General features: G+C 32.0%; 1 protein-coding gene across 1 annotated transcript in view; it reads right to left on the bottom strand.

Annotated features, from left to right (window-relative positions):
- Positions 1-25,478, bottom strand: part of LOC141451240 (scavenger receptor class B member 1-like) — a 62,341-nt gene that overhangs the window by 23,808 nt on the left and 13,055 nt on the right. Inside the window, exon 2 of the mRNA XM_074122475.1 lies at positions 20,179-20,509. Within this exon, the coding sequence (XP_073978576.1) occupies positions 20,179-20,413 (235 nt within the window). The 5' untranslated portion in view covers positions 20,414-20,509. The remainder of the gene's footprint in view (positions 1-20,178; positions 20,510-25,478) is intronic.

Raw genomic sequence — 25,478 nt, 5'->3', positions numbered from 1 at the left:
TTAAATTTAATTGTTATTTACAATCTACAAAAAAGAATAAAATGTAATCAGGGAATATGATAAAAGAAGACTTCATGACTGGACCAGCTTGAGGAGAGAAGCTGCCCAAACGGCAAGACTCTCGCTGGAGTTTCTTGTACTATTGAAGCTGGTCACGAGGCCAACAGCGTTTCAATCGTCGTGGAGGACGATCTGGAATCGTTGCGGAGGCAAGATTTTGTACCAGAGGATTGGTACAGAGTGGAAGAGAGTCAAAGAATTTTCTATATTTAGATTTAGATTCGTCAGTTATGTATGTGATTTTGAGGTTGTTATGGAGGGTGGAGTTAGAGACATAAAATAGGGAATTCGTAATCTGATGGGGTATTTTGGATAGGAAAGGACTGGATCCTTTGTAAATTGGAAAGTTTGGCTGAACCGCACAGTTCGAGTCCGTAAGTCCAGGTCGGGTTATGTAAGCTGTTGTATATTAGTCTTTTATGTTCCAGTGGCAGCTTAGATTGTCTGCCAACTAGTCGTAACAGTAACTAAATTAGCAGAAGGAAGAGGAATTGAGTTAAAACTTATAGAGGGACAAGAATTACGACGCAGAGTAAAAGTTATCTGTTCGCACTTTTGAGGATTGAATTTGATTCTCCACTACATGGAATATGAACTTTTTAAACACATTCTAGTTATGTAAGCAAAACAATAATATTTGACTAAAAATAATGATGATTAAAGAATGGACTTTTTACCGTGATAACTATGTCAAGAAGCATAAAAAAAGGATTTAATATTTTTAAGAAAAATATTTGTACAGGCTTTTCACTGTCAATTACTGGGAAGTATTGCTATCTAGGGCAAATTTTCTAAGCTGTGTTTCTTTGGTAAATACAAGGTTTGCTTGAGTCTTATTTTTTTATTATTATTTTTTCTAATTCTACATGGGAATACTTAAACCCAATAACGTAAACTCGGTGGTAGTTCAAACGTTAAATATTTTTGGTGCGCCGACGTAAAGTTAGAGACCAAAATACCGTTTGACTAATTTTAAACTTTTTTACAAAATTTGTTTTTAAAGCAATCCAACAAAATAACTACAACTTTTCTCTGTACATTTGTGGTGGAGGACAAAAGAGGTTATTAGACATAACTCTTAAAGTGACACTAATAAATAATAACGAGGATAATGATTACCTAAAATTCCCAGCTCGAAGAAAATGGCGAAACAGAACAAGCAAAAACATTTCTAATTACGAAAAAAAAAATGGATGTTTTTCCCCCTGTAGAAACGGAACAAAAAAATTAAAAAGTAAAAATCGATGCACTCACACGTGTGCATAACAATTCTAACTGCAATTATTGGCTAATCAGAAACTTATTGTTGCAAAGCAGATATTATTAAAAATTCTCATAATGCATTATTCTGTTGAAATTTTGATAGACTAATATCTAAAGATATGAATTTTTTTTTTTACAAAACTTAGAAAAATTACCATAATTATTTGGCAGGAGTAGATGTAAATTTACTGAAAAGGGGATTTTAGTTCTCATATGCGCAGTATTTTATTGCATTTTACAAACGGAAAAATATAATTGATAAAGTCTTCTTTATCAAGTAATGACGGATATGTGCCTAGTAATCACATCATTTTTATCGTCTAGTATTTTGTTTTACATTTACATGAAACATAATATTAGATAGTATAATCACTTTAGAACATGTTCTAAATCTTATCTTTATTCTTCAATGTTGTATAGAAAAAGAACAATACGGTTCCTAATTAAGATATATCTTGCTACATCACTCAAAAATGAGATATATGTAGATACTTATTCCTAAAATCTGTGGGTAGATTTCAGAAGCTAAACATAATTGTTTAATAATATCTTGTAAACTTGAACCGAAAAATTAGTAATTATAATTGTTTTCAATTATTTCAAAAAGCCTGCAGGCTTTCACTCATTTGGACCGGTACCGTATTTTCACTTATCTTCAGAGATAGAAACATAGCCATAAAAAAATCTATCGTAACTTCTTTAGATATCCATGTTAACTGGTAGAGGGATGGTGCCTGTAATGGAAACCTGAATTTTCGTTGGTGACGATTTGGAATTTTGGCGAGTAGTTTCGTTAACCTAAAAACTATTGCACACAGCAACTACCTCTGCAGCCGCTATGTTTGTGTTATTAGCCCGAGATACTTGCCAATATTCCTGAAGAAGTGACCTGTTCCTTTTAGGAGGAACTCAACCTGTTGTAATCGGCGTGTTTCCCAATCAGAATGTGCAGTCCTAAGGTCACAACATAATAATGTTACTGAGCAAATTATTTTCAATTTTAATGCATGTAAGATAGTACATTTTGTCAAAATGCTTACAACTAGGTGGTCTTGTCATTCAACAATTCTTATTAGTTAAAATTGTTTAAGTAGAGTAGTAGAAAATGTCGGATAAATAAACATTAAAGACAATTTACATCAAAAACAAAAGATTATTATTTCAGATTTATGGAAAACAGCCTATTGTTCATAGAATATTTTATTATTGTAATTATTTAATGTAATAAAAGTAAGAATATTTCATTATTACTATGTAGATCGGTACTGTGGCAATTTCTCGCTAGTTTGTCCTTGTAATCAATAATGCTTATTACTGAAATAATATGGTGCTGTCTGTACTACTTTCAGAAAGTTTTTTTCTATTTCAAGACAGTAAAAAAAAAAAAAACAGGTTTATTTTAAAAATAAATTCATCGCTAACTTTCGATTATGATTAAACTTTTGTAAAAGTATCAAAATTACCTATATATGCCTTAGGATTTTTAAATAAAATTGAATTCAGTTGAGAAAGTTGCAATCGTGTCAAAATTTCGAGTCGAAGCTACCTCTAGTAATAATTGTTTTTAGGCCACTCAAAAATGCGTAAAAATGTTTTTAGTTTATGCTCTGCGTGTATAGCAAAACACCTCAAAAACTAATAGTTACAAAAAAGCTCTTTTGTCAAGGTTTTAATCTAATAATTAATAATTGGTAATGTTTCGGCCAAAATATATCGAAAGTGCAACCAATTTACCAGAAGCGAATTTTCAGTATTTTCTATTAAATGGTTGTCACCATTTTCATTAAATGGCGACTGCTATAAACATTATTAAATGAATATAATTTTTTAATCTAAAATAATTTAAAATTGGGAATTCTTAGGGAAGTAAAATGTTAAGCTTAGTTTCTTCATGAGAAGTGCAAATTACTGGTTATTGTTCACTGTTCTGGCACCTGTAAAATGCAATGTTAAAACATTGCTGGGATTCTGCATTTAAGGAAAAATCGATTAGCTGAAGACAAAATGTATTGTTCATGTTTTGATTTAAAAAAAGAAAGTTTTCGTAAACAGCTGCATCTAATTTCTTCAAATCCATCTCACTTGCCTTTTCCTTTTAAAAGAGTCGTTCCTTATTTCATCAGAAATCTATTTACACTCTTAAAATGTTAATTTGAGTAAAATGTAAGTGTACCACCTATAGAAAATACATCTAATAAATCTAATCTCACATAAAATGCAACAAATAACGAATTAATTTGAAATGTCTGATTTAAATTTCATAAACCTACTTGTTTCAGTCAGTTAATTCACTTTACTGTACTTCAAAATAGGCCACTCAGAATGTTTGAGTAATTTCTGATTAAAATATAAACGGTGAATAATATAATGGATAAAAATATTCACCATTAAATGTTGCAGTACAACCATAACAATATATAGTACTCTTTCCGAACGAGTTAATCTTTTCTGGCCAGAATTCCTTAAAACTGGTGAAAACACATTTTAAAAACATTGATACGTTTCTCAGCATTTCTTTTGAACTACAGTAAGAGAGTTGTGAAAATATAAACAAAAAGTTGTACGTAAATATTTACATCGACCGCAACTGTCACTGTAAATAACATTTAAAAACACTTATGATGGATTTTGACATCATCAACGTGCCATCCTTGACCTGAGGTAAATATTTAACTTTACTGCTGCTGCGACTTCCTTTTGTATATTTAACCAATATGTCGATTTGTTTTTCAGATTCTGTAGTTGTAGAATAATGATCTTAAAGCAAGGTTCGTTACTTCATTCACAATCTTTTTTTCGTTATGAGATATTTTTCTTCTTTCTAAAAAGCATCTTAAGATTGCAACGTGATACGTTCATTTTTTATGATGCTCTCTACGTATTGTTTATTTTCACATTATTTCATACTACTTCTGTAAAATACAATACCTTGGATAGCTCATTAAAGGCGAAATTCCAATCTTTACACCAAACTAAACAAGAATGGAAACCAATAGTTGAATTTGCATGCTTTTAAAACCGTTTGACATTCTCAAATTACAAAAAAACTTACTTTGTGCAAAGTTTTTGGAGGACTTATGTATCTACGTAGAGAATTTGTGTAAATATTCCAACATTAAGCGAATCCAATCCTTAATTAACCAAAATCTTAAGAAAAATCAATGCTCCTTAGTATATCTATCTAGTAATGCACCTTTGATTAGGCCTGTCCACGTCCTTTCCATTAAATTTAGGTTTCAAAAATTTCACAACTCCTTTTTTCTTAAGCTAAGTTCAACCTGCAACCGACTGCCACACTTTTCGGATCCGACAATGTCAAACAAAAGAGAAATTTAGATTTCAATCAATCTAAAAAAAAATTATTTCTTTATGATTAGATATTGGGAAGCAAAAATCGTATATGCAGCATTTTGAGCAGAAAATACAAAACGATATTAAGTGGACGAACTTATTGTACCGTTCATTACAGTATTACAGGTAATTAAGTTTCAACATTCTTTACGTTGTGAACCATTCTAAAATGTGTAAAAATATTAAAAGTTAAAAAATAAATCTCAAAAAATACAAAGTTTATAAATGTAGGGTGAATAAACGCATTGTAATAACAAACAAGAAATCAAATAAAATAAATATAATTATGCAAGAATGAGGTTTTAACCGACTGTAACACTTTAAAGGTCCATTAGCAGTGCTACTTTCTATCTTATGTCAAGGTCAATTACTTTTTTTCTTTCATTCATTAATTTTCATCCATCAGAAGCTTCTATATCGCTCATAAATATTCTTTTCCTGTTGTAAACTAGCATAGACTAGCGAAAAAGGTTTAACGAAATCTTGAATCTGAAAAAAGTCGTGAAAAACTGGGAAACAAAATCAGTTAAAACTACTGTTGAATTTGTTTGGTAGAATCAGTAAGTTTGGTAACCATGGGCTTGAGGTAATTTCTTTCTAGTGAATCAAGTAGTAAGTTTATGCTAATTAAGCACGGATACTGATTTCGGCATTCATGGATGCCACGAGTTTCACCCACTCTTAGGACACTCTTGGTGTCCTTATTCTTAAGTTCCGTTTGCATTTATTTAAAAGAGTAATGAGTGAAAACGATAAAAACCACTTTAGGTTTTCAACTTTAGGACACACTCTGAGGTTGACAACAAAAAGAATATTGGAAGGAGAGTAAAACGAGGACATTTCCTTACTTTTAAGACCTCTAATTTTTTTTTTCTTCTCGCAAATTCAACACGGTAGCTAGGCTTTCATTTTCGTTGAAATTATATGCATAAAAAAGTAATTTTAATGGATTAATAAATTAAATTTATTACAACTATAAATTTTTATTACTCTTAAAATTTAGCAATGTTTTGCAAACCTTTTTTTCCCATAATTTGTTTCCGCTAAAGAATAGAAGTTCACCTTTGCAAATTAATTTTTAATTATTAGGTGGCTTATAAACATATAAAATATATTTTTAAGAAACAAATTTTATAATAACCCTTTTAAATTTATTACATTTACCATTAAACCTGACCTCCGTCAAAAGGATAATTTTAAAATGATTTTAGGTCAAATACTCGTTCAATTTAAAACTGTCCACTTCTAAAAGAGATTTAACTACACCTTGATTAGATTTATTTTTTGTGTTAAATTATGACCTATTTGGTTTAGTTTTTTTAAAGAGCCTTAGAAAAAAAAACCTTCTCAAAATATCGTGTGAAAGCCGCGTAAGTTCTTGCCTACGCTGTTAGTTCTGTTTATAACTGTCCAATTGTTCTTGCTCATGGACAGGAGACCAATAGATGATTGCAATCTGCACTATAAATTTGTAATGGACCGTCATGGAATGTAAGAAGGATCAACATTTAGATTAAAAAGCAAATAATGTTATTATAAAAACGTCCAACTCAGTGAGCTTAGACATGAGTTAAATCTACTCGATTTGCAATTGAAGATAATTTAGGAAATGTATAAAATTACTAACAATATGATCGATTATTCAAAAATATCTATCAAGTTTAAATAATCTTCATCAATAAAGTTCCAAACCATTCTGCGAAAGAATAAAACAAAAAAAAATCACTTGGAAAAAGAGTTAGTGCAATCAACACTAGAATGCTCCACTAATCAGAACTTGACGGGCTTAACAGTTATGTAAAGATAGATATAGGTACATTTAAATTAGAATTTAGGAAATTTAATTAATACAAAAACTAATGCATGATGTACTTTCTGATTGAAAATGTTGCAAGTATTAACTGAAATGAATCCATTAATTTATAAGTTATACATTAATATTACTTTTTTGATGTTGCTGAAATTAATTTTAGTTGTAAATTTAACTGTAACTTATCTTTGTTGTTATTATTATTTTGTACTTGTTTATAAGTTTTATTGTGATCCTAAGTTGTATTGTATTGAATCAGACCTTTGGACTGATACAAACAAATAAATATGTCGCAAATCTCTCCCATAAATAGGTCAATTTCTAAAAAATTGAAACATTCTGAGCATTCCTACCAATGGGGTATGATGAAGAAAAAGAAATCTCTTTGCATTATATTAATATACTGAATTGCTTAAAACGTTAATAAAGACCTCATTTTTTGTTTTGTTTATGCAAATCATTTTTTGAATCATATTCATACTGTAATTTAAGAGTAAAGATCTATAATTATGATCAATTATTTTTGAATAATTAGTTGTCAAATACCGGATATGAACAAATCTCACAACTCTTAAAATGTCAATTTCTTCCGAACCCATTTTAATTTTAGGACAGATTTTTTTTTAAAAAAATATTTTATTTATATTTTTTAATGACTACATAATACTTCAATGCTATTTTAGGTCATTTTGTTTTAATTTCAAGGTGAAATGATTGCCCAGATTCAGGCGTTATTAAATAATAAAAACAAATTGTCAATTTATTTCTTCCGAGTTTCCTTGAAATTGTGGCCCTTATTCAGATTTTACTGTCATTTCTAAGTATAAATTTATTATACATAAAATGTTATTAATAACTTATGAAAATAAGCATATCTTAAATGATACAATTATTTTGATACTGAATAACAATAAAAGTTTTGAATAACGTTATTGAGTTTGGACTAAATTGACAAATTTGTATAATGAATTATTTAAAAATAACTTATAAGTACGGCGATTTGATGAAATTTCTAAGTGTTTTAAACATCAAAACTGGCTATTAGGTAGACACTATGGAAGATGATCTAGATGATTTAAAAAGTAAATTATATATCATTAAAAAATAAAGATTGACGTAAAAAAAAAAAGCCCTCCTACAGAACTCACTGCATTCCAGGGAAAATGAAAGTAATTGCTAATTTATTGCATATTTATTGTTATGCAGTTAATATGCAAGTTTAGCGAATAATCATTGGAGTATTTTCACTGTAATATTGTTTTGAGTGAAATCTATATTTCGCAAAATTGGCCGCAACATTTCTGCTTACGAGGAAGTAATGCGTTCCAGTCTAATTTTTTGGTTTATTCACTTCCTTTACATTTGATATTATCTTTTACGTTTTCAAATTAAACTCTATTCATAAACATGATCCTAATAAGTTTTATGCATTTATTTATTATTATTGTTATTAGAGTTATTGTTATTACAGTTTATTTCATATTTATGTGAATATTATATGTAAACAAATCTGGTGTGAAGCCTCCCTCGACTTTATCTAACTGCTATTTCCAAAGTTTTAACTAATGAATTCTCTTTAAACTGAGAACGTTTGTGTCATATTATGTAATTCTGATTACTTTAGAAGGAATATACCTCATCAGATTTCCGGGGCAAAATGATTCCGTTAAAAGTTGTAGATTTAGTTGTTGGTATCAAAGGAAACGTTTTGCATTTTTTATTTTATAAGCTTTGATGGATACATAACTACGGACAGATGGATAGCCACTAAAACCAAATTGTAGAAGCCACTTTTTTGAACTTAGGGAATTTTGAAAAGTTTATTTCTAGTAACAACACAAAATCTAAAATTTACGAGATTAAAAGAAATAAAAATACAACAAAAAACGCAGATTCTTGATTAAATTATCCTAGAATAAAAATATTTAAACCTCTGCAGTTTCTTTATTTTTAATTTTTTATAAATAAAATAAAAGTGATGGTTCCGGTGCGTTGCATGTCAACTACCTTGAACAACGGACTTGCCCTAAATGTGTGTGTGTGACATAAACTGACACTAACTAATACACTCACCAAACTATATACTTTGTCATGCTCCTTAACGTGGAACACGCGGCAATTACACAATACTTTTTTATACATGTACAGAATACGTTATCTTCATTCAAATAAAGTTGTTCGTATTTTAAGACGATGGCCATGAAGTTTCACTATATATATTTGTTTATATTTGTTTTTGTTATTTTTTGTTATGTATTTATTTTCCATTGTATAGGAAATACCAATCACCTGGTTCATCCTTTGCAGAGGTTATTTATTTATTTTTTTAGGACATTCACGCCAGAAACCTCCATAACTTTTTTCTTACTATGTAGTTATTACAAAAAATTAACTGTACTTTCTGTAATTCTTAAACTGTTTATTTCAGAAATAACACTTTAAAAAATGAAATTCACCAGGATTAATTTGCAATAATTGTAATTACAAACAATTATGCTTACAAAATTAGCAAATTTCGTTTTAATGAAAGAAGCTATTATACAGGGTGTTCATTTTAAGAAGGCTCAAATGCATTTCACGCTTAAACGGTTAATCTGAGCAAAAAATGGTAGAGGAAAAATTTGTTGCCCGTCACCTCTAGTTTCAGAATATGTAACTTGATTTTAGATTCCTGATTGCGTACGCCTATTTTATGCAGGATAATGAGGGCATGCTTGGCACTCAACCATGTCCCTAGGGCATGGAGGCCTGTAAAAATTATCTTTATTCCCAAGCCTGGGAAGAGAACTCATACCCAGGCGAAGGAATTTAGACCAATCAGTCTAACATCGTTCATGTTGAAGGTGCTAGAAAAACTGATTGACATGTATATTAAGGAGGTAGCTTTAAAGCAACGGCCTCTGCATGCCAATCAGCATGCCTACCAGACAGGCAAATCTTGCGAGACAGCCCTCCATTGTCTGGTTAAGGAGTTGGAGGCTTCGGTATTTTGCAAGGAGACAGCTGTGGGCGTGTTTCTGGATATTGAGGGTGCCTTCAGTAACACTACCTACAGTTCAATTGCCTTGGCGATGGATAGACATGGCGTGGAGTCCACTGTTTCAAGATGGATCTGCAACATGCTATCGTCAAGGAGAATCACAGCGACTCTTTTTGGGGAATCGCTGGAGTTAACGACAGTTAGGGGGTGCCCTCAGGGGGGGGTTTTGTCTCCGCTCCTTTGGTGTATGGTCGTAGATGAGTTACTTGAGGTGCTAGACCTTCATGGGTTCTCGGTCCATGGCTATGCAGATGATATTTCTGTAGTGGTCAGGGGTAGGCACGAGATAATCGTGGCTGAACTCATGCAGGAAGCTCTCAAGGTTATAGAAAATTGGTGTAGAAGGGTAGAGCTTTCAGTGAACCCTTCTAAAACTACTCTGGTTCCCTTTACAAGGAGAAGGGAAAGAGAGAGCTACAAAAACCTTCGATTTTTTGGTAAAACTCTGGATGTGTCGGGTGAGGTCAAGTATCTGGGCATTGTCCTGGACACCAGACTCACTTGGAAGGCGCAGATAGAGAGAGTTACACTAAGGGCTAAACAGGCCCTTTGTGGAATAACTAGAACCTGTGGGAAGACATGGGGTCTTAGCCCAAAGATGACCCACTGGCTCTATACACGTACAGTCATACCTATCATCACCTACGGTTCAGTGGTGTGGTGGAGGAAGACTGAACAACAGACGGCAATTAAGGCTCTAGCAAGGGTGCAGAGACTGGCCTGTCTGATGATCACGGGGGCCTTTAGTAGTACCCCTACTGCAGCGCTGGAGGTACTGCTGGGGCTGGCTCCGCTTCAATATGTTATTCAGGCGGAGGCAAGGGCCAGTGCGTACAGAATGGCGAGCAATGGTCAATGGAGGCGTATTAGCTCCTGCATCGGCCATATGAGTATTTCAGATAAGGTCGACCCTGGACCGGTTATTGACATGGCAGGGGACAGTATCTGTCCTAAATACAGTTTCGAGACTCCTTTTCAGGTTTGTATCAAACCGAGGACTGAATGGAAGGTGAACTGGACGGACCAGTACCGGAAGGGAGGCATTTGGTTTACCGATGGCTCCAAGATGGACTGTGGGACTGGGTCTGGAGTGTATGGGGTTAAACCCGAGGTACTCATAGAGAGATCTCTTGGGAGATACGCCACTGTCTTCCAGGCCGAGGTTTTTGCTATTAAAATATGTGCTGAGGAAAACCTGCGGATGGAACCTAGAAATAGGGAGATTCGTATCTTTTCGGACAGCCAGGCTGCACTGAAGGCTCTTGTATCCTTCAGAATGACCTCTTCCCTGGTTTGGGAATGCAGGAAGGCCCTAGATCTACTGGCGCGGCACAACAAAGTTCGGTTGGAATGGGTGCCGGGCCATGTGGGTATTAAAGGGAATGAAAAAGCTGATTATCTGGCCAGGAATGGAGCTAACACTCCTTTCATCGGTCCAGAGCCTGTCCTGGGGATCACCAGGGGTTCGGTTCGTGCGGCTCTCAGAGATTGGATCTGGAGGGAGCATGAAAAGAACTGGGTGATGTGTCCTGGGGTTAAACACAGCAAGACCTTGATGCCTTGGCTGTGTAAGCAAAGATCCAAAGAGACCCTGTGTTTGGGTAGAAATCAGATTACTCTGATTACAGGCCTATTCACGGGGCACGGTAGGTTTAAAAAGCATCTGTGCAGGGTGGGGCTTATCAGCTCGGAGCCGCTGTGCAGATTATGTCAGGAAGAGGAGGAAACGGCCTCTCACCTGTTGTTCGATTGCGTTGCAATCGAACGTTTGCGCTATGAAACCTTTGGAACGTTGAGGCCGAAGGAGATAGTAGCGCAAAAAGAACTAGTAGGGAAGGTCCTCAACCTCTTTAGGAGGGGAGGGTTCGCTTACTAGAACTAAGAAGGGGCTGGCACAATAAGTCTTTTGTGGCTGCAGTGCCATGGGGCATAGGTCCCGTCCCGTCTACCATCTTAATCTTAATCTTAATGTAGTTATTACAAAAAATTAACTGTACTTTCTGTAATTCTTAAACTGTTTATTTCAGAAATAACACTTTAAAAAATGAAATTCACCAGGATTAATTTGCAATAATTGTAATTACAAACAATTATGCTTACAAAATTAGCAAATTTCGTTTTAATGAAAGAAGCTATTATACAGGGTGTTCATTTTAAGAAGGCTCAAATGCATTTCACGCTTAAACGGTTAATCTGAGCAAAAAATGGTAGAGGAAAAATTTGTTGCCCGTCACCTCTAGTTTCAGAATATGTAACTTGATTTTAGATTCCTGATTGCGTACGCGGCTGACGCGCGACCAAAAGTGAGTGTTTGCAGTTGACCCCATTTTCATATACACAGTTTTAAAGAGGAGCCAGAGGAGGCACCTCCGAATATTTTTAGTAGAAAGGGGATGAAAAAATACATAAAAATGACCTATCGCGTGCTCATCTTTCTCTTTGAAACAAGTTAAAAACTTGAAATATGATTAATAAATACAGATCTTGAAATGGCCTAGCACCTTTAATTTTGAAGATATCGAATTGCGGTTTCCGGTTTCTTTCACAACTTTTTATACTCTTTAAAACTGTGTATACGAAAATGGGGGTCAACTGCAAACTCTCACTTTTGGTCGCGCGTCAGCCGCGTATGCGGGCAGGAATCTAGAATCAAGTCACATATTCTGAAACTAGAGATGACGGGCAACAAATTTTTCCTCTACCATTTTTTGCTCAGATTAATACATTTGAGCCATCTTAAAAGGAACACCCTGTATATTTTTTTTAAATGTCAGAAACCAAGAGTAAACAACCTATGCTGCAATGGTTGTACTCCTGTTTAACTCTGTTTTTTTACGACTTGAATTATATTTAGAGTAAATCCACAACATTGAACTGTAAATTTTTGAAGTCATAAAATTGTTTCCCTTCGTGAGATTCATTGCTGTAATCTGAAGCTAAAATGTAAGAGAAATCCGTTTAAATGAAAAGGCATAAGATGTTCTTAACTGCATGATGTTGCCAAACTACAATCAATGCCTCTGATTTATCAACTCGGTTCTCCAGTTAGTTCTGCACATGAGTGGAGATTGCAGATTAATTGCTTGCTTTTTTTCTACCAAAAGCGCTTCTCGGATTCCTAGTCATCAAAAAGGCATCAAATTAAAAGCTTAGGAGAGAGATTTGATAGCTGTATCATACTTGTACATCATACATACTCAAATATGTAAAAGGATACTTTTCGTATCCTTTGACGAAAAGTACTCTTAAAAACTTCAAGATAACTAAACGGGATATAGAGATAAAAATATGCTGGGTTTATGTAGAATAGAGTAAGATCAGAAAACCAAACGTGGATTAGGAGTTCTACTATAAAGTCTAGTCTCTTTTAGGTAGAAAGACGATCTGATTAATTTGGTTGACACTTTCTGGCAGAAGATTGGATGATTACAGATTGACCCAAGAACCAAGATAGGCCTAGATGAGTGGATCAAACAAAAACTTGAAACCGTTGATAGAATACTATTTTCCTCCCACAGCTGAGAACATTGGCACCCGGAGTTTTTCCATTGCACTGCAGGCCATACAGTGTTTCCTTAATGCAAACAAAGCTTTGTCTATCGTCGTACAGTGAGATATAAGCAAAAATCTAAGAACCTGCGTGCGGTTTTTGATCCCGGATCTCCGCTAGGAATCTTGTGCACTAACACTCAGCACTTTACTATTAATAATTTCTTCTCTATTGATTGTGTGTGTATGTTATGAGCCAATTCTTTTAGCATTACTCACCATAATTACGATCATTAGTCAGTAAACTTCTGCATGACCATGGTTTTTGATAATTGTAAAGCTTGGAGCTTATTTTTTACTCTTTATATTTCATTTGTACCTAACCAGAAATGTCTTGCCTTGCCTCTTGTTTCGTCAAGGATACCTTTTCAGTATATGCAAATTATTTTTAGTTTTTTTAAAAAAACTAACTACAGTTTTCCTTTGTTGCTTAATCAGTTACTTATTTTTATTTTACAAGTAAATAATGTTAACATTCTTTTTTAATTATTGAAGAAGGTTAACAACATCAATCATTAAATAAAGGGCTAGGCTAGTAACATTTGAATTGTTACAACATGTAAACTCACGTCGCCTCCCCAACTGGCGCGTCACTTTCTATTCTTTTGGATTATTAATTTAATTTTACTTAGTAATTCATAACAGGTTTATTAATCTCTTATTTATTTTGATCTCCAATAAAAAGAGTCCTATAGAGTTCTCTTTTCCCGGATCTGATCCCCCGATTATTTCTGTGACAATCTTTGGAACTTGACTTTTGAGCTTTTGGGTAATGTATATGACTTGGAGTCCATCTTGGAAACATGCAAGATTTTAAATTTAGAACGAATGAGCACATGGCGTTGTTCAATGTTAGAAACTAATACTCGTATGAGAAGGTTTTTTTATTTATAATTTCCTTAGTTGTTCTAAGTCAGTAACCTTTCAATATTTACAAAATGTGAATGGCCTTGTTGCTCGTTCGTGGATTGAGAGAGCAGTGAGTTGAAAGAGTATTACTACAAGAAATGATATATTTGAAACAGTATTGTCTATTAAACTAATATTGCTTGCTAAAAATCTTTCCTTGGTCAATTTTAGATGATTCTCTAGTAGTATAAAATGTTGCTTCTATTTTTCTTGATATTTCTGAACAATATTTTTTTTTTACAACATCCTGCAAGAAAGTGACTGTTTGAGGCTCTACGAAGGAGCAAATCAAAGATCACCTTGGATACATTTAACAAAAGATAATTGAAAGATAACTTCATAATAAAAAAAAGCTATTTTTCTTAAAAGAGAGACCAACGCTCTTAAAACATTGTTATCCAAAATTACTTTTACACATTAACCCTTAAAATCAAACATGGTTCACCTCGAATGAATACATGAACTGATCTATTGGCAGCACTAGATTTACCAAACTAAAATGCAAAAAAAGCTAAAGTGTAAATTCATATCAGATAGACTTGATGATTTATTTTCAGGGTTTTACTGGACAATGAAAGTTCTTCCATTTTTTTTTTCTGGGTTTCCGGGTTCTTCCAGATCCGCGTATCACTCCAGTGGTACCTGGTTTTGTTAAGCGGGCCTAAGGGCTGGCTATACCCTCTTATTCTGTATTACCTATTACGTGAGACCATGAAGAAAGGAAGAGTGCTTTCCCCGAAGTGTGAAATGCCATGAAGTATGCGTGTTTCAATTTATAACAAGTAAGCTGATCAAATTCATCAATTTATATTCTAGATTAGAACTTTTTACGAATAACAAATTGATGATGATTGTTTGAAGTTTGATCCTTAAGTCTTCTAGTTCAGTTTTACGCTAGCATTTAATTTTTTTTTTTTTTTGTATTATTCGTTTTCCAGCTTAATGTTGGTAATTTATGTTGCATATTGTAACACAAACAATTTGATCTTCAGAGCTAATTTTCAAGTTACTTTTTCTAAGATTCATTGAAAAGTATCAGAACGGGTAAGTTTTGTAACTTAATTTTTCAGAAAAATATAGTTTTAAAATAAAACTTTATTTATTTATTTTAAGATTCCACCAATCTATTTACTATTTTGTAAGATGTTTTGACGAAAACAAGGTTACACAGCCGAAATATGATGTAACTCTTACCCAAATGCTTTAAATCTGGCTAAAAAAAAGGTTGAAATTACAATGATTTGTGGACGCCACGTGCTACCATTTCATTGAATTTCCCACGTATCAGGTTTAGTGTTAATTTAGTTTTGAAATATAATGTATTTTAGTAGCACCACTTATGGAGGAGAAGTACAAATACTTTAAATTCACCAGTGCAACTAGATTGGATGAGAGAACTCTATCATACAGAAGTTCCCGTTTTAACTAAAATATTCTGAATACTTAAAGACGGCAAAACAACACCAGTCATTCCAGTCTCCTTTACAATTAGTGCTCATTTCTTAATGAATAATAAGTGAGCTAAAAAAACTTTTTTGCATTTCATTGGAGCTATTTTGGTGTTTAAAATGTTATTTAATGAATTAAAGTTATTTAAAATCTGGTATAATTTATCAAATCACTCAACTTGTTGACTAGTTGCAAACTCTACTTAAAAAGAAATACAATGTTCTCTCATTTGAAATGTTTATTTAATCACTTAGAGCTACTTAGTTTACACTAAACATACCTTTTTCATATCACTTTCTTTAGATAGTTTGAATTCTGCGCCAAGGTTTAGTGAATTATAAAAAAATGCACATAATGAAATGTTTACATCAAACGAAAATTCTATGAAAAAAAAGGATTCCTAAGAATGTTATGAAGAACGTGACAAAACTTAAAATATAAGTAATTGGCTTATAAAAGAAAACATTCAAAAGATGATCAGAATTGATTATTGATTATGAGTTCATTTATGCACATAATTTCTAAAGGCAAGTAACTGCCGTAATGAAATATACGCTCATTTTCATGGTCAACCAGATCATGAAGTCTACATAGTTACTATGTGAGAGCTAAAATTTAATTCTTTTTTCTCTTTTATTAATGTATTTGTAACTGCTTATTATAGTGACGCAACAAGCAAATATGTTTATAGTTCAAAAGTACAGCACAAACAAATCAGATCAAAATAATAATAATAATAACAATAGTGATAATAATAATAATAACAATAATGACAATAAAACTAAACCAGCTGAAGGGCTTGAAACGATGACCATCCTAAGATGGTTAATTCAAACTACCCAATCAATTGAATTCGAATGGTGTCTTTGTTATTGTTCGATCAGGTGCTCGGGAGCCATGGTTACTTCAGATTTTAAAGATTCGATGGCAAGTATAGTACTGAATGAAGCATTGAAATGGCATGAAATATGTCAACTCTGGATGCAAGAAAGGATTTACATCAGAAACAAGAATTAGAATTTTTAATTGGTCAACTTTTAATATCAATGCCTCAGCTTTACATTCTCTTGTAATAAATATATTGTTTACATCACTTCTGTTTAAACATATTTTAGAGCCCTCTGGGTAATATAATAAATAATAACATTTGATTACCTAAAAGTATATCAAACGATTGTAATGCTTCAGAAAAATTTTAAAAAATAATTTGCTATTATTTCTGAAGTTGTAACAACTATGAAAACATTATACTTGAAATTGAAGCCAAATTTTCCACATAAACGCCAAGAACAAAAGAAAAATATGCCTCAGAAAGCTGCGATGATGCAGCGACTAGCTTTTTATTGGAAGAAAAATACAGAATCGAAACGTAAAATACAATAGAGAACGCACTACTGGCTATTCTTCTATACTTATTCAATTGTATAAATAGTTTGAACAATCTAACATGATTTCATTCCAACACCTTGCTGTAAAATTAGCCTGTATATTTATATATCTATTTAATAATAACAAAGCATTTTATTTCCAACAAAAATAATAAATACAATAATTTCTTTCTATAAACATGATAAATATAAGACAAATACACTGGGTCCAAAATAACCATCTATATATTGGTTCTACTTTGCAATTAAGTTATCTATTTTTCAATTTTTATCTCACTTATTGTTATTCAAAAGCTGGTTATTATTCCCAGTCAATGCGTGCTTGTATGTCATCTTTATAAAACGACCAACTTCCACCATATTGCACACGTTTTCTCATATTCGAATATTTTTGCACATATTCGAATGGACAAACATTTATAGATTAACACAACTTTTATTAAATGGGCAACAGTGTTGTGATAGTGGTTTTGAAGTAAAATTATGAATGATTCAGTTTAACCAGAAAGTTCACATTTCGTAAGGCAAAAATTAATACTAACTTTGTTTTTGCTGTAAAGTAAAAGTTAGTTTGCGACATTTTTATTAAGTAATTTAGCCCAAATTGTAAATTAAAGTCAAGAACGATGTGGGCAATTGAGCCTTTAAAAGTTTAGTGCTTTTATAATTTTTTATTTTGTAATAATTAAATTTTATAAATTGTAAAGTTAGTTGAACGTAATGGCAGGACAACATCATTATCATTTATGCAAAGATCTTTGTTTACTTTCGATTAGTTTAAAATATTCTCCTTTTTTTTCTTTTTAATTAAAGTGCATTAACATCTGTTGCCACCATCCGCATTGTGTACTGCCGGCCAGCGGATAAAGATCTTTCGTTATAGAAAACACTTCCCATCAAGGGACAGTAAGCTTTAAGATGCACCAGACTGGAACCCGGAAATGGAAATCCAGTGCATTAACTCTGAGTTAAACCCTTCCCTAACTGATCTCTTATTACTGATTAAATGAAATTTGTTACTTTCAACAATAGTCAATTATTATAATTGTAATGCACCATGCACTCGGAAACGAATGAAATTGGTTTCAGTATAAGGTGGAAATTTTTCATATAGTATTGAATGTTTTCTCGCTGTCTAGAGCAATGGAATAAATTAAATAAAGCGAGTTTCAAGTATTTACTTCAATAGTAAAACCTTCCCTCCAACATTTATTTAACGCAAATGGTGAAAAGATCGGTAAAAGTTTAAAGAATGAAAAAATCAAGAAAAAAAAAGGAGACTGTAGAAAAGTAAAGAAAAATTAGATTACTTTATGCGGGATGATGCGAGAATATATCATACATTAATATTCTACCATTTTAGATGGCCTTAAAAACTGGTTTGAAAGTGGAATATATGTCTTAGTTTTGGCTGATTTACGTGTGCTACTACTTTAATAGGGTTTGAGTAATCTTCTGTTTCGATTAATTCGATATACTGATTTGGGAATTCTCAGTGAGTCATAGATTCCCAATTATCAAAACCAGGAATTACATAAAATTATAAACAAAAATAGAAAAATTAAATTGATCCATTTTTATTGTTATTAATTATGAAGCGTCAACACCTGAGACACTTTGTGCCTGAAACTTTTTTAACTCACGATTGGACTCAGGATTGTTTTTGCCATTCAGTGAGCTGTGAAAGCCTCTTAGAAAGATAAAAAATAAGGATTAGCATCTGGACATGAATCCGATATCGCATTGTGAGAGTTAAGAGCACTAAATACTGAGCTAAACTCTTCCATTATTAAAAAAAATCTTAAACAATGTAAAAAGTGCGTTTAAAAAGCAAAATACGCAATAAAAAAAAAAATTATGCAATAAAACTTGACTAGGAATATGGTAATGAACTCCCAAGTATTTCAATAAAATTTTATACTGGTGAGAAATTAACTAACTCAATTGTTCAATACTTCACTCAATTCAAACTTTTTGTGTAATATTACTTTTTTACAACCGTAAAATTATAAAATTTATAGATACAATATAGACATAAATTGTATAAAAGCCTGGTAGATTGCCCTGTTAATTTTTTCTAGATATTTGATTTTTAGTTAGAATAGGGGCTATGTGAAGTTGGTGAATGTTACATAATGTTCCTGCTAGATGTCACTGGCAGCCCATTAGAACTGGGATTTATAAACTCTCGATTTGAAATTAGAAGGTGGGTATTTATTCCATTCCTGAAAGATGATCAGTTGTATTTCTTTACATCATGAATCGTGGTTCTAAAAAGAGAGTTTTTTAGCATTTTGCAGTTTTTTATATCGAATCTTCAGGTTTATTTGATCAGACTGTTGTAAGAGAGAATAATGGCTAAACATCTGTCTACCAAATCAGATGTATATTGTTCTCATGAGCTACCTACAAATTCTTAATGAATTCTTAATTCTTAAGCTCTTTGGAAAACGTTTCCACTGTACTAACTTCGTAATGCTTTATCTGATAAACTGCTTCTTAACCAGTTTTTGCTACCATTTACAGGTGAAAAAAAAAAATTACCAGCTTCATATGTTTCAGTTCATTTTTTTATGATAACCACAAACACTTTTGTAAAAACTTATCTCCACTTTAATGGATAATATGATTAAAAAAAAAAACAGCGCCAGGAGCACAATACTTTGTTATAAATGAATACTCATTTGTGCAAATGGCAAAAGAGCATTGCACACATCTACCACACCAATGTAACAAGACAGATTAGAGACCATCATTCCTATCTCTTCTGAACAAGCCCTTATTCCGCCAACAGAAGAATTGATGTCAATATTATCGTAAGTTCTAAAGCATTGATATCGTCATGTTTTATGATAAGCCACTTTTATGAATAATAAAAATGTAATTATTACAAATAATGTTATAATATTTTGCCCTGTACATCAGTCTGATCAAATGAACCAGGAGATTCGATCTCACAAACTGCAAAATGCCAAAAAACTATCTCTTTGAAGTCTCTTTTCGCGATTAGAAGACATACAAGTAATAAACAACATGCAGGAAAGCTTCCATTTTAAATTCATCTATTCCACAATACAAAACTCTTTTTAGATTTAAAAACAAAAACATTAGACATTCTTATTACCCATCAATGCCTACTCGTTCTGTAAATTTTTAAATTTGCTCATCTTCTAATAACTTCCACTCCAATTCAATGCCAAGAAGAGTTGAAAGAAGCTTTTCTTTATATACGTAGAAGAAGAGAACATTCCAAAATTGCGATTTAAATTGCAATAACCCTATCTCATTCACAGTTAAAATAAAAATTTAAACAAAGAAAATGAAAATTCAAAAGAAAAATAAAAGACTAAATAACTCACTTTTTGGTTTTGATTCTTCTTTCTTATTTGTTTGTTTCGTTTGCGCTTGTCGTTTTGCTTGATGTCTTGTAGCCTCTTCCAGCGCTGACCAAACCACAAGCTTTGGACTAGATATAAAGACTTTCTTCAAATCCAAACAGTCAACACATTCTCCATCAGAAATCTCTTGTTGTTCAGATACATTAGTCCGCACAAGGTTATCACTATTTAGTTCTGGTTTTCTTATAGAATTCATTTTTTTTTTTAATTTTAATTTTTTTAATTATATTTTAGTTTTTTGTTTAAACTTAGTCCTTCTTGCCTTCCAGGGTACCGTTACATTACCACTAATCTGTAACATTAAATAAATACCAAACATTTTAACAGAATAAAATGTTATTGAAAGTAGTGTTAGAGTTATTGAATTAAAATTACTGAATTAGTTTTGGAGAATCAACAGTTTTTTTAATCATTCTTAGACAAGTTTACAATTGTGTTAAGATTGCTATTAAGTGTTTTGAATGTTGGAAAGCCATTAAATTATTTGCAAACAAATATTTAAGTTGTGGAAAGCGTAAATCTTGTTTTGTGAATCTATTTGAAGTAGCTGTAAGTATCAAAACTAATTTGACATAAAATTTTCTCAACTACAATGATCTCAACTAATTTGAGATTTTCTAAAAATAGATTTCCCTCGATTCGGTCTGCCTTTTAGTTGATTGATAGATTTTTCTCAAATTTTGATCACATTATAGTTTTAAGAGCTACATTTATGGGGTAGTTGTTAAATATTAAAAGTATTTATAATTTAATCAATCAAGTATTCTTATACATTTATTGTGTCTTGTCTCTTATCGTTGATAATTAAATTTTCATTAGGTAGTAAAATGTAGTAATCAAAATAGTTCAAAAAACGTTCTACATAATAAGAGTGTGTAAAAAGATTAATAAATAAAAGAAACAGAAAAAATAATCAGGATATATTGTTAGGATGCCTCCAATTTTTCCGATAAAACGTTTCAATCAATCAATGAGGCAATTTTTAGTAGTTTTTTTGCTATGCTTCACTATTTCCTCTAAATCTAATGGACAACAGCCATTTATTTCAATAATTATCTTGGACTATTATTAAGGGTTCTTGAGAGATAAAAAACCGTAGCTAGCAAGCCTGTCCTCATCGACTCTGGGAATTGTCCATGTCTGAGAGGCGTACGTCAAAACTGGGCAAATCAATGTTTTATACAGCCTCACTAGGAGATCAGGCTACTCTTTATATATCGGATCAGACCGAAATAGCATCTGTTAGCTATCCTTATTCTTTTGCCGATCTCCTGCGAAATGATATTGGAGGTATTGACTTGGGAACCAAGGTACACGAACTTTTCAACTTTAGCAAGTTTCGCCCATATTCTTAAGACAATTGACTTCCACAAACTGGTACTAGTTTCTTTAATTTTTATTTAAAGCTTGTCATCATCTGAGTCCATCCGTCTAAGGTCCTTCCAAGCCATTTTGAGTCCAATGCTTGTCTAGGGACAGTGCCCTCTTGTTGCTGCAAATACTATAACCTAATCCATTTCCTTCATCTACATCTGTACTAAATGATTTTTCTTATTTAAATAAGAACTATCCCTTCTACAAAATAAATCTGTAAAATACTATTCGTTCAGTTGTTTATAAATAACAATGAATGTATGAATTAACATAAAATATTTATTATTAGCTTTACAATTTAAAAACTACATTTTCCTGACTAAGCAACTATTTCTATTGCAATAATTTGATATTCATGTTAAACATTAAGTAATTCCTTTGGTAATGATTTATCTGCGAAAGATGAATCAGTTAATTTGTTAGATACTTTAATTTGTTTTCTCAATGGCCAGATTTTGTAGGCATCAAAAATATGCTTTTAGTAACTTTATCTTCTAGGACCTGACAGAATGTTACAAATGGTTATCAAAAAAATATCTATTATAACTTTCTAGTATTATCATATTATTTTATATAAATGCTCAACCTTTTAAAGACAAGAACTAGTTTACAGATAAACTGTTTTTTGATTAGATTTATTTTTAATAATAGAATGACTTATCCATATTTTTTTTTTGAGGCTAGTTTTTATTACTAATATTGTATTGCATTTTGGTTAATGTTTTTTTAACCGTGTGATCAATGAAAAGTAACTTGTAAAAGTACTGTTACAATAAAAAGTACACTTTTTGTAAAAAAAATTAATTTGATTAATTACAAAGTATATCTATTAGTGTATTATTTTTATTGCTGGCTAGTTACAAAGAAATACACTAAGTAATCTGTGTTTATAAAGTGACAAATTTTAATGAAACAAATATTCTTCAGGTATCTTTGGATGTTAATTAGGATAAATGTTAAGTAGAGGAGAAAGCTTGGTATTGAGGCTTTTGCTTTGTTTCCAATCGAAATTTTCTAAATAATTGATGAATCTCTTTTTCTTTTTTCACAGGTTATTCTGCTCTGCGATCTTTTATTTGACGTATTGTGCTTCCTAGTATCAGGTAAGTCCCTGCAGCGCCCCCTGTACAGAAACAATTCATCCATAGTAAAGTTGGCGGGACAGAAATAAGAGCACGTATTAAGTGATAACCACTCTCTGGAGCCAACTAAACACTAAAAATCTTTCCAATATTGTTATCTAACCACTAGTATCTTCCAAGAATGCACGCCACGCCTCCAACGCTGCTCAGTTGTTGTGTGCATTTCCCTATTTATAAAGGAAATGAAGCTTCTCTAGCAAAGTTCCAAGAAGAGAGGGTATTCGGTGGCCTGATTTAAACTCGCTGGTAACTCAAGCACCCCTGCTTGTTGAAGAGGTTGTTGAGGTGAAATTTATGCGAAACCATAAAAATGGGAGAAAAGAACGAATTTCTAATTATAGTTAAACCTATTAAAGGTTTTTCGTTTGTAGGACTGTATATTTTTCAATTATACTTTCAAATTATGAGTTACAACTCATACAAGTATAGTGAATCTACAAACATCTTGGTTTGTCTGCATAAAATCCCATGAACACTTATTAAAAAAGAAGCCAAAAAAAAGACAAAAACAACAAAAATATAATTTTTGAAATATTTTCCAGATGGTGTGAATAGAGTGCGATTTAGAGACTGAAGACGAAGTCCTGCGACCTAAAAGTACATATATTAAGGATTCCCCGGTCGTCAGTATTTGTACAAATATATTCCTGACCTCTATCCTTAATGTGTATGTGAGATTATGCCAGGTGTTTTCAATAGACTGCTGAAACGAAGCAGTTGCTGATCATTTAGCAGATCTCTCTTTGGTACTGGTAAGGGTTGGCTAGTATTCTCGCTTAAAAACTAGTTCTTTGTGAAGATGAGGCAATCATTTGTAACACTATGTTACCTGATAAGGTTAGCAGTTATGGAAAAAGTAGTTGCGATCTTATATTAATCAGTACAATTTTAAATTATGCAGCAGAAATTGTGTATCAAAAAGTGACCAGTCAACTCAGCATTCACTGACATGTTTTTCAAGGACCCTGACCTCTTCGTTTGGAAATCTTTACACAACATTTCTACTTGACAGCGATAGAATGTTAGAACACCGTTCTATAATATTTTAACTTACATATTATACCATCTTGTATAATTTTATTAAAACTAAAAGGTAGTTAGAAGAAGAGATAATTAAGCCAAAACATTGTTATATTCAAATATTCTAGTAACAGAATATTTGTTATAGTTACTGATTTAAAAGTAAAAGATCTGTACGAATGTGAATGCGCTGTATAACTTGGTCTCAAGAAAATTGGAATTCAGACATTATTGATAACAGATTCCCCAGACATCGCTTGTTAGATGTTTTGAAAACCGTGAAGCTACAGTCACAGATTTTTAAGCTAAAAACGCTTAGTTCAAGCTTTTTCTAGGCTGGCCTACTCTGCGGAAGTCTCTCTCCCAAATTATAAAAAATTTGGTCAATGCTAGACAAGGTACATATACCTTCAACGGGCGCTAGCAGCAATAAACCGACAGTTCGGGATAACCATTCACTCACCACCAACACTTAATGGAGAACTTCATTTTATTGTTAAGAATGTATGAATCCTGCTTCGTGCTCTTTGATTTTTTTTTATTTATTTTTCAAAGAGCCTCTTACAGCTCCTTTTACATTGTTGTGTGGAACGAGAGAACACGGCGTGTTTACGGGAGACTGTTACTTACTGCTTTGATAAATCTGGAAGCCATCATAACTTTACTTGCCTTAAATTAAAAAATAAATAAATGAGCAAAAGATAAGAATTTACATCATAATCTAATATTTACATTTATTTTTTTTCTTTTAACTTACGAGATTAAATCAAAACAATATTAAGTAATAGATATAAATTTGTATTTATGGCTAGTGTATATTTCATTGACATATTAGGCATAAAGGTTATTCATGACCAGCATGTGCGAACGTTATTCTTAAAAATTCATGAAGTAATGCCTTATTCAATTTTGATTCATTTATTCAATCAAGTTTTCCATTCCTTTATTGGTTTTTAATTAAGGTTTTTTTAATTTTGGAACATCTTATTATATTAAGTATAAAATGATATAATCATACATTTCAGTAGTGTTTTATTGAATATAAATAATACCAAAATATAAATAAATGTATATATTTGTAAAAAAAACTTATCCGTTACAATTGTAGAATTATAAATTGTATGTAAGGGTGAGAATAAGGTGTGTTTGTGTGAGCTAACTTTTCTCTACAATTGGGTAAAGAAATTATTGAATTCTAAAGAATAGGGAGAGAGATATAGAGGTTTGAAATTTTTACTACTTGCAAAACCTCCATTATTTCTATATCTCACTACCTCTTGTTCTTAAATTGTCTAAGTTGGGTGTTTTTCAACGTTACACTTTTTTGAGCACTTTTTGACGATCAATCCTTATTTAATTGCCCTACCGGACAGTTTTAATGTAACTCAGATATTTGTACCAACAATAAATTTAAAATGATAGAGCTTCTCATTTGCATCTCAACATGCCAAACTTATTTCTACTTTATTTTCTACTGCTTTGAAGTTATTTTTCTTTTTAGTATTCAGCTTCCATTTTGAAGTTCTGATAGTGTAACTAATTTAATCAGATCCTTTAAATATAACAGTTGACAAAGAAATAACGCAGCCATTATTGTTATGTAATTCAAGATCAACAGTCTGTCATTCGTATCGCATAAATATTTCCATTAATACCAACGTCGAATCACGTATGCTGGCCTTTCTTAAAATGATATCAGAGTCAGTAACATGTCACTTAATACAA

This window comes from Rhodnius prolixus, unplaced genomic scaffold (genome assembly GCF_049639745.1).
Source record: "Rhodnius prolixus isolate KJV_2025 unplaced genomic scaffold, Rpr scaffold_8, whole genome shotgun sequence".
NCBI classification, from domain to species: Eukaryota; Metazoa; Arthropoda; class Insecta; order Hemiptera; family Reduviidae; genus Rhodnius; species Rhodnius prolixus.
Note: the sequence above shows the minus strand (reverse complement) of the source record. Positions and strands in the feature narration are given on the sequence as shown.